The sequence below is a fragment of the Bombina bombina genome, chromosome 1, assembly GCF_027579735.1.
Source record: "Bombina bombina isolate aBomBom1 chromosome 1, aBomBom1.pri, whole genome shotgun sequence".
NCBI lineage: Eukaryota > Metazoa > Chordata > Amphibia > Anura > Bombinatoridae > Bombina > Bombina bombina.
In genome coordinates this window covers 645493205-645503987 of record NC_069499.1, presented here as the reverse complement: position 1 = coordinate 645503987, position 10783 = coordinate 645493205, and the positions used below count along the sequence as shown (strand labels likewise).

Below are 10783 nucleotides of genomic sequence, written 5' to 3'. Positions count from 1 at the left end.
GGTCTGTAATATAGGCTGGCTGTGCAATAATCTGCAGGTCTCTAATATAGGATGGCTGTGCAATACTCTGCAGGTCTGTAATATAGGATGGCTGTGCAATACTCTGCAGATCTGTATATGCAGGGATGTGTTATATGCAAAGATTTGTGTAATATACAGAGATTGCACTGGGTGTAATATGCCAGTGGCCATCTTAGTTAAGGTAGACAGCACATCGGTGTGCAGGGGTGGGGGGCGCTTCAGCTTTTGGTGCCTACAGGCACTTAGGCCATAAATCCAGCCCTGATCAGTGGGAGAAAAATGGATCGCGAAATCGCCATTGCGCTAGCACAAAATCTATTGCGCCTCAATTGTAATCTTGTCCTCAGATCTTTATTTTTTAAAAGGCAAATAGTGAATTAACCCAAACAATGTAATCAAATAACAAAACAAGCCATCTTTAAGGGACAGTCTACACCTTAGTCATCTTACCTTAGATTAAAGGGATAGTCAACACCAGAATTTTTGTTGTTTTAAAATATAGATATAATCCCATAATTACCCATTCCCCAGTTTTGCATAACCAACACAGTTATACCAATACACGTTTTATCTCTGTGATTACCTTGTATCTAAGCCTCTGCAGACTGCCCCCTTATTTCAGTTCTTTTGACAGACTTGCATTTTAGCCAATCAGTGCTCACTCCTCTGTAAATTCATGTGCATGAGCTCAATTTTATCTATATGAAACACATCAACTAACGCCCTCTAGTGGTGAAAAACTGTCAAAATGCATTTAGATTAGAGGTGGCCTTCAAAGTCTAAGAAATTAGCATATGAACCTCCTAGGTTTAGCTTTCAACTGAGACGGTCCCTTTAAGCTGCAAATAGCCTCCTGCACATTTTGTATATCATGCAGCAGGAATGGTAAAAAGTAGGGATGGGCGAATGTTTCTAAAAATTAAAAATGTAAAACGAATTTGGATACAATCATTCATTCTAATCGAATTTTGAATGTTTATATAACATTCTAACATTCTATTTATGAATTTTTCAATAAAATTCGAAAATATTAGTTTGAATAATAGAATGTTTAGCTATGTATTCATTACATTTTAAAATGTAATATTCGAATTTGAATGTAACATTCGAATTCGAAATAGTATTTCTACTCTACAACTGTGTTTAATAAATATAATATTTGAATTTTAGTGCGCCATTCGAATTTGATTATAACATTCGAATTAGAAATAGTATTTCTAGTCTTATACTGTTTTATAAATGTAATATTCGAATTTGAATGCAACATTCGAATTTGAATGTGACATTTGAATTATAAATAGTATTTCTAGTCTACAACTGTGTTTTATAAATGTAATATTCGAATGTGACATTCGAAAACTGTAAATAACATTCGATAATAGAATTTTTAAGAATATTCGTTCCTATCAACATTCTATTATGTAAAACATTCGTTCTAACATTCAAATTTTAATATAAACACATTCACCCATCCCTAGTAAAAAGGTTATTTAAAAAATAAAACTGTTTCTGGACACTTTGAAATGGCCAAGCTCCACCCACTGATAACATCACGATCTGGGCTACATCTAGGCACTCTGCTAAATAGCATTGATAGTCTGTTGAATCCAACTAGTGAGCCTTTTGTCATTGGATGCCATATGCAGCCCAGCTCGTGATGTCATTAGTGGGAGGAGCTTGGCAGTCATTTTAAAGTGGCCAGAAACAATATTCTTTTTAAAATATTTTTTTTACTGTTCCTGCTGCATGATATAGAAAGGGGTTTGGGAGGCTATTTGTAGCTTCATTTAAGGTAAGACTTTAAGATTACTAAGGTGTAGATGGTCCCTTTAACATTCCCCAGCTAAAGGTGGCACATAGTACTAGAGTTTAGAGGAAAACAGAGCTTTGCAATAGGATGGGATGTAGGATATAGCATTGCATTAGTCTGTTTAGCTGCTGTACTAAATACAGGTCTACTGCTTAGTAATAGCTGTCATTCTTCCCATATTGTTGGTGACATTTTTTTTGTGAACAAAGTTTACATGGTGACATACATGGTAAGATAACCTACATGTGTATTTTAGTTTTTAGCTTAAAGCAAACTATTTATAGCTTTTCAGTTGTCATGGTCTTACAGACAACAGATTTGGATTTGTCACATAAACTTTAAAAGAATGTTAAGGACGACAGAAAATAAAACCGGTTACAAAACACTTCAAAAAACATTTCCTTCATGTACTGTATATCTGTGTTCATCCACGAAACTGAAGTCTTTAAAGTGCCATAAAACAGTGTGTAAGAAAAAAAGGTGTAAAAAAAGCTTATAAGTATATTAATAAAATTTCCAAAAATCTGCAAAATGACTTATACGTTAGTGTTGCCAAGTGTAGACTGCTCCACCCCTTACCCGTGCCCTTTTTAAAACCTTGTGGTATCATATAACAAAGTGTGCATCTGAGGATAATTACTTATGCAAGTAAGGGGGGGGGGGTTGAGGAGGGACATCAGGTACTGCTATTGTTTGTTGCCAAGAGGCTTGCTTATTTTCATGGGGATAATGTCACATGCTTTTTGAAAGCTTCAGCATTATACTGTGCACTGCTTTAGTCAGGTGCCATGTGATTCTGCCCCCAACTGTGCATGTGCACGAGTTCTGCAGAAGCTATGGCCTGGATAGCACCTTCCATACTGTATATGGAAATGCCAGAGGGGAGCTTGCTTGCAAACAAAACTATGCCTGAATTAAAGGGGTTAATGGGGGTTAAACATTTTTGCAGGTAAGCTTTGGCTGCATTATGTATTTAAAAAACTTATGTTAGTTCATACTTTTTTATGTCCCTTTAAATCTTTTGAGGCCCAGTACTAGACAGTAGCACAATTTCAACTATGATGCACATACAATATCAACCAGCTGTAGACAAAGTAAAGGTTTTATAATAAAACTTTATTTTATAGAACAACAACAACAAAACAATACTATTGACCTATTACATTTGAAGTATTGATGCTTAATTTAATCAGATTTTTGGTTCACATAAATGTCCCAAACATGGGACAATGCATTCTGGTATCGTTTGTAAAGAGGGCACTTTCCTATCTTAATACAAAGTGGTTAATAACCTAAAGTTAAATATAATTTAATTACAGTAATCACTTTTCCTTAATAATTTAAGCTAATTTCAGCACATCCTTAACCATTTCTCCGATGCCGTCATAGATCTCATGAATTGGGCTGTTGCACATAAAAGCGCTGGTGGTGACAAGTTTGTTTTTCGCATCCACATGAACTTCACTGACTTGTTTGTTGACGTGTTTACAGCCAAGCTGCTTAATGGCGTCTGCTGTGCCTGCGTGCGGCCATCTGTAAAATAGCCAAAGACGTTCACATTACATTACTGGAAATGCAGTTAATGATAAGTATCATGCAATAATTAACATTTATGCTTATTCCCTTGATATGTCACAAATTTCACATTTTTGTAAAGCTTGGATTTACACTAAAGTGTCTCATGTTTTAGTTACATTCAGTACTTAAAGGGAAAATTAACTCAAAATATATTTATACATTCAACAAGTCCACTAGAGGCATAAGAAATTGCAATGGATAATTAAACAAATTGGGCTTTTGTCCGATCTAACTTTCTCAATTTACTAGTAAACCTCCTGTACGTATACATCACATTGTACTGCATTATTACTGTTGGATCACTTCTTCACTTGTGACTAAGCACGAGAGAGAACTAAGCCAATAAGGCAGCTTTTACTTTCATTTTTAACTGATGATTGAATCATTTTGTCTCAGCTATTCCCTGTTTTACCTGCTACCTTGCAAACGCTGATGTCAGCTTTGTGTAAATGCTTTGTCAGTTATTCCTGTGATCTTTGTCATTGTCTCACTGCATTCCAGTCTGTATTTCCTTTATCCCTTGTTCTTATGTCTGGATTTTCTCCCCAATTACATACTGAACTATTATATAAAATGTGTGCTTGCTTCAACTTGGCCTTGTGTTTAAAGGGACACTGAACCCAATTTTTTTCTTCTGTGATTCAGATAGAGCATGAAATTTTAAGCAACTTTCTAATTTTCTCCTATTATCAAATTTTCTTCATTCTCTTGGTATCTTTATTTGAAATGCAAGAATGTAAGTTTAGATGCTGGCCCATTTTTGGTGAACAACCTGGGTTATTCTTGCTGATTGGTGGATAAATTCATCCACCAATACAAAAGTGCTGTCCAGAGTCCTGAAGCAAAAAAGCTTAGATGCCTTCTTTTTTAAATAAAGATAGTAAGAGAACGAAGAAAATTTGATAATAGGAGTAAATTAGAAAGTTGCTTAAAATTGCATGCTCCACCTGAATCACAGAAGAAAACATTTGGCTTCAGTGTCCCTTTAAGGGGACACAAAATATGTAATTTTATGTATGTGTGTACATATATATATATATATATATATATATATATATATATATACACATTCGCATAGTTTTATAAGCATTTGAAAAAAACTGTTATTTTGCATTGCATTTCTGTCATAGGACAAACAACTTCATTGCATCTACTTTTTTTCACCTATTAGGATAAGATATAAATGAGCTCATGGATTGATTAAGCAATTACAGTGCAGCATGTTGCAGGGTCACATGTGTGACGTCTAGAATGCATCCCCCCTTCTGACATAAAGAACATGGAAAAGAAGTGCATGCATTATTAAATGTTTTATAGGGAATTAAACATTGAGTTTAATGTCCCTTTAAGCTACATTGATTTCAGTTTTTTGCTGCATTGATATTTAGACGAACATAAAATATATGGCCGAACTATTATGTTGTAACTATATGTTATAGACTATTTAAGAGGTAAACGTAGAACAGACTGACTTTACAAATAAAATACTTACTTTTCACATTCTGTGTCACAGCCAACTGTTAATTCACACCCAGGTAGGATTTTAGCCGCCAGGACCGGTGATATACAGCACAAACCAATCGGCTTTTTAGCAGCATGGAATCCCCTGATAGTAACTTCCATAGCTTGTAAAACCGTGCAGTCTTTTCCTTTCACTGCCCAGGTTGATAAGTTTTTTGCGACTCCAAAACCACCTAGCCGGAAACAGAAGAAATAAGCATAACCACTATTTATTCAGCTTATATGATAATTATTTGTGATATTTTCTCATACGTAGATATGACGCAGCAATAAGGCTTACCTGGTATAATAAGGGCATCATATTCACTAATTTCCAGATCTTTGAGGTCTTTAATATTTCCTCTTGCAATCCGTGCGCTCTCAGTAAGCACATTGCGCTTCTCTTCGGTTGGCTGTCCCTTCACATGGTCAACCACATGCATCTGATCTATGTTAGGTGCAAAGAATACAACCTGTGGAAGAGAAGTACAGAAAAATAGGTCAACTCATTGCAATAAGCATCTTATACAATGTGAAATATCTGGGTGGTAAAGCAAAAATGTACATTTATATCCATAGAATAAGGTGATCATAGTTCCTCTTTATAGTGTTAATAAGACAAATTCTACATCAGGCATTCTGTGCATAACCAGTCAGTTTTGACTGCACATAAGAGGTACATTAAATTACAACATTTGGGTATCATGCAGAAATGTATACTGTTCACCTTTAAACAATCAAACTGAAAACAAAGACAATGTAGCATTAATAGCCAATTTAAAAGGAGAACATAAATTGCAAGGAAATAAACTATTCTTCATTTTAAGCACTATTTTAAAAACATAATACATAGCAGTCAGTAAATAAGGTTTCTTCTTGAGAGAAACACTGCCAGAAGTGTACAATAACGCACAAAACTGGACCGTTTTATTGTCCTGCACAACACAACTCTTCACACCTATTTTAAGGAACAGAAAACCTATTTTTTTTCTTTCATAATTCAATTAGAATGTGAATTTCTCTTGGTATTCTTGGTTGTAAAGCAGGTAGGTAGCTCAGGAGCGTGACTGTGCTTGGAGCCCTATATAGCAGCAGTTTTGCTAGAATGTTTTTAACAATGTTATACATTTGCATATGAACTAGATAGCAGCAGTATTTGCTGCCATATAATGATCAAGACACAAGGAAGCTACCTTTAACAAAGAATACCCTGAGAATTAAGCAAATACATTGGAAACTTTTTAAAAACAACTCTGTGCTCTATCTGAATTATGAAAAAAATGGGTTTCATGTCCCTTTAACACTTTACCTTGTAGAGATTATATTGCACCTATTTTATAAAGTGTATAGTTTAGTGTTACCTTTATTGTTCAGGTAAGGTGATATCCTCAGACTTGTAGTGTCAAAGAGTAACTAATTCTGTGCATATAAAACCTATATCAGTTTTAACCTCTTGATTGCCAGAAAGAGCTGTAATGTCTTGCATAGCCAACAGGTTACTTTTGTTGAAAGGTGCATCATTGCTTTATTAATTAAGTATACTGTTACCCATACCACAGGCTTGCATTTGTATTTTCTTTTGTTTTAATTAAGTAGCTCATATTCAGGTAATCTAATATCATGCAGGTATACAATGTTTAACTATAATCAGTCATTCTTTTTGTGGAAAACATATTACTAGTTTCAGACTGCACATTAGCAGCTGCATCTAAAATAAATATTGGTTTCTATAAGTTTATGAGATCATTAGGTTAATGTATAAATCATGGAATGGGTTTGAATGCAATTAAATAAGACAACATCATTATTATATTATGTCTAAATATTTAATTAGTGAAACTGATATTAAAGAAGTTCCATTTTTACTGTGAGCAAAATACTAAGGGGTAGATTTAACAAGCAGCGGATGCTGTGATCTACCCCCGTAGTTTCCGCTGCTCCTTAACTCGTCCGCCACTTCTGAGGCAGCAGTCAGCAATCATCCCGATCGGATATGATCGGAATGATTGACACCCCCTGGAATCTGCAGGGGCGGCATTGAACAAGCATTTTACTAGAAATGCTTGTGCAATATTAAATGTCAACAGTGTATGCTGTTGGCATTTAGCGATTTCGGACAGACATGATCCGCTACGGTGGATCATGTCTGTCTGACATTTAATAAATCAGCCCCTATGGGTCCAGTTGTCTCTAAACTTGTTGGGTTCTCTATGAAATCGTTCCACTGTTACAAAGTCCCTGACAGTTTTTACCTCAAGAACAGACTGTCTTGTAAAGGAGCATTCACTGCATTTAAAGGGACAGTCAAGTCAAAATTAAACTTTAATTTTTCAGATATGGCATGCAATTTTAAACAACGTTCCAATTTACTTTTATCATCAAATTTGCTTTGTTCTCTTGGTATTCTTTGTTGAAAGCTAAACCTAGGTAGGCTCATATGCTGATTTCTAAGCCCTTGAAGGCCACCTCTTATCTCAGTGCATTTTGACAGTTTTTCACAGTTAAATGCTGCTAATTCATGTGTGTCATATGGGTAAAATTGTGCTCACTCATGTGGAGTTATTTATGAGTCAGCACTAATTGGCTAAAGTGCAAGTCTGTCAAAAGAACTGAGATAAAGGAGCAGTCTGCAGAGGCTTAGATTCCAAGTCATCACAAAGGTAAAAAGTGTATTAATATAACTGTGTTGGTTGTGCAACACTGGGGAATGGGTAATAAAGGGATTATCTATCTTTTTAAACAATAAATATTTTGGTGTAGACTGTCCCTTTAAGTATGTGACAGTGATGCATACATTACAATAGTGCTCACAAAAATCACCTTTTAAAAATCATATGAAACAAATTAATAAAGTATTAAAATTGAAAGCTGAACTAATAAATGGTATTGTTAAATCTAAACTAAATTGTCCTGTGAAAATAATATTTGATCGAAAACTTACAATTCATATTACATTTACACTGTAAAAAAACTTTTTCATGCATACCACACAGTATAAATCAGAATAAAACTGCAGGTGCAAAAAACAAAACAACAAAAAAAACATTATAAAATGTATTCTTCTAAGTTCAAAATTCAAAGTGCATTGTAAAATAAGTTTCACTGCCCGATGGCTGTACAGGGTGCTCCATGCATAAAGATTTTGGCTTGCAGATCTCTGTTTAATCTCACACACAGTAAGGTGGCGACATTGTTAAAATAGGCAAAAGACGTACAAAAATAGATGTAAGATAATATACTCTGGAAACAGGGTCATGTGATATGTATTGGCTGCAAATCCCCAGCAAAGTTCTGCTTTCTAACTTCTTTATATTCTATGGGAGACATTTCACCCCTTATAAAGAATTTCTTGAGAGCAGCCCCTACAAGTGTCAATGTGTTTTTCCACTTTCATTAGGAAGGATTTCAGATAACCTGTCCCTAATACTGAAATATCTGAGGTTTGTTAAAATTACATTTAAGTTTAAATATTTTCCACAAACTACTTAAAGGGACACTGAACCCAAATTTTTTCTTTTATGATTCAGATAGAGCATGCAATTTTAAGCAACTTTCTAATTTACTCCTATTATCATTTTTTCTTCGTTCTCTTGCTATCTTTTTTTGAAAAAGAAGGCATGTAAGCTTTTTTTAAATTCAGACTCTGGATAGCCCTTTTTTATTGGTAGATGAATTTATCCACCAATCAGCAACAACAACCCAGGTTGTTCACCAAAAATGGGCCGGCATCTAAACTTACATTCTTGCATTTCAAATAAAGATACCAAGAGAATGAAGAAAATTTGACAACAGATGTAAATTAGAATGTTGCTTAAAATTTCATGATCTATCTGAATTACAAAATTGGGTTCAGTGTCCCTTTAAGCATTCCCAGGTTCATAAAATAGTTTTCTTTTCAGAACTGAAGAAAACAGAAAAACAGAACTTATTCAAATTGCTTATAAGAAATGAATCATAAACACTAAAATGAAGACAGCAATTAACCAAGAGAAGAAAGAAAGAAGGTAGGAAGGACAATCTGTGTAATGTTTAATGTAGTTTTTTATATTGTACAATGGCAGTGAGAGATAACAGCTAGCTGGAAAGTACTCTTGTCTACTCCGAAAGCTGCATCTACTCAATCAGTCCTGAGGAATTAGACATATAGAATTCTATATATATTTAGCTATTGAGTCTGCAGAGGGGCAAATTGAGACTTCTTTAATGTGCTAAACCTGTTTTTAACTGTATGGTTGAAAATTCTAGTGTATAAAACTATTAAACCATAATGGTTGAAAAAATGACATGCTCTAATTTGTTATACTAGTGACCCAGCACCTCTGTGTGTTTAACCACCTGCAAAGCAGCACTATTTGTCTGACCCATCTGTGTGACTAGTGCTGCTGATAGGATCTGCAGCAGTTTCAACTGAGCTGTACTTCTACTATGAGTTTAATCCCCCTACTTTGTGTGTGTGTGTGTGGGGGGGGGGGGTTAAATAAATAATGGTGCAGGACCACTAGTTTTAAGATTACATGGTCCAATGAATTAGTGCATGTAATTTTTTTTACTATAATAGCCCTTTAAGTATAAAAAATGCACACATTCATATATATTTAGTAAGCAGATATAAAAAAATCCTTAAAAGGCCCCCACTAGAAGGGACTAACATGAAGATTACATAGTGAGCTTCTTACCTGTGCTCCCGCTCTGCTCAGATGCACAAACACTGCAGAGGATTCGTGCACCTCACTCCCATCGTACACACCGCAGCCAGCAAGCACGAGTGCCACTTTCTTAGCCATGACTGAAGAATGAAGAATTATTCACACAGGCGTTTCCTTAAGAGAAGCAAGTGCAGCTGTGTGTGACTCTGCAGAACAGGAGCTGGGGTTTTATAGAGAGCAGAGGAACAAGGTGTGTTTGTTGTACGTGGGAGGATCAGCTCTTTGAGGAAGTTTCTTATCCCAGCATAGCTAAACTAATGGCATGACTTACAGGGAAATTCCCATGTCATTACTTAGTATAGATTGTGCAATTTTCAAATATCTATTAGCATATTGACATTAATAGATACCAGTAAAAATATGTTTTACATATCAACATTGAATTAAAATTATTTAAAACAAACTTTCAAATTTTAGAGCCAATGCAAATAAAAAAATTGCAGATAAATTAGAGGGTATGGGGCAGATTTAACATACTGCGAATGCAGCAGTTAACGCGCGAGCCATTAGGCTCGCCGAAAACATAAGTTAAGAAGCAGCAGTCTTACTAAGAAGCAGCTGTCCGCCTCTTAGGTGGCGGACAGCAATCATCCTGATCAAATACGATCGGGATGATTAACACCTCCTGCTAGTGGCTGATTGGCCGCAAATCTGCAGGGAGGCGATTTATTAAGATGTGGGTGGATCATGTCCACCCGCATCTTAATAAATTGGCCCCTATAAGGTAAATTCTGAGTTTAGTTTCCTAAATTATTTTCTCTTCCAAACAACATTATTATACTACAATAAAAAATCGTACAGAGGTTAAACTGCGTGCTACCAACAATACTGCAATGTCTGTGTTTCCAGAAACAAAATAAGGAGCCATATTTTGGGGTTTGAAATCTTGATTTTCTCCCAAGACTTTTCTTAGACATCACTTACACATGAGCTTTGCTTACCCACATCAGTATATTGTGTAACACCCTCAGCTACACAACCGTGATCCCATACAATATTTCAACATTAATATTTATTGTTACTCCCCTTTGATTGAAAACATTAGTACTATAAATACTACACTATAAGGGGTCTTGCTTGCTATCCTTTTTTTGTCTGTGTAAGAGCCAAAGTGGTGGAGTTTGGGGAGTTATTGGGTGTGAGGTTTGTTGCCCGACCAACCTTGAAA

The 10783-nt window shown here is 35.3% G+C and overlaps 1 protein-coding gene across 1 annotated transcript; it reads right to left on the bottom strand.

Annotated features, from left to right (window-relative positions):
- Nucleotides 1–2926: 2926 nt before the first annotated feature.
- LOC128645831 (putative glutamine amidotransferase-like class 1 domain-containing protein 3B, mitochondrial) lies at nucleotides 2927–9766 on the bottom strand. The gene is made up of 4 exons (XM_053699112.1): nucleotides 9586–9766; nucleotides 5211–5382; nucleotides 4902–5103; nucleotides 2927–3364 (listed from the first exon to the last, which is right to left on the bottom strand). The coding sequence occupies exons 1-4, from the start codon at nucleotides 9691–9693 to the stop codon at nucleotides 3172–3174; spliced, it is 675 nt and encodes a 224-aa protein (XP_053555087.1). The 5' UTR covers nucleotides 9694–9766; the 3' UTR covers nucleotides 2927–3171.
- Nucleotides 9767–10783: the final 1017 nt, after the last annotated feature.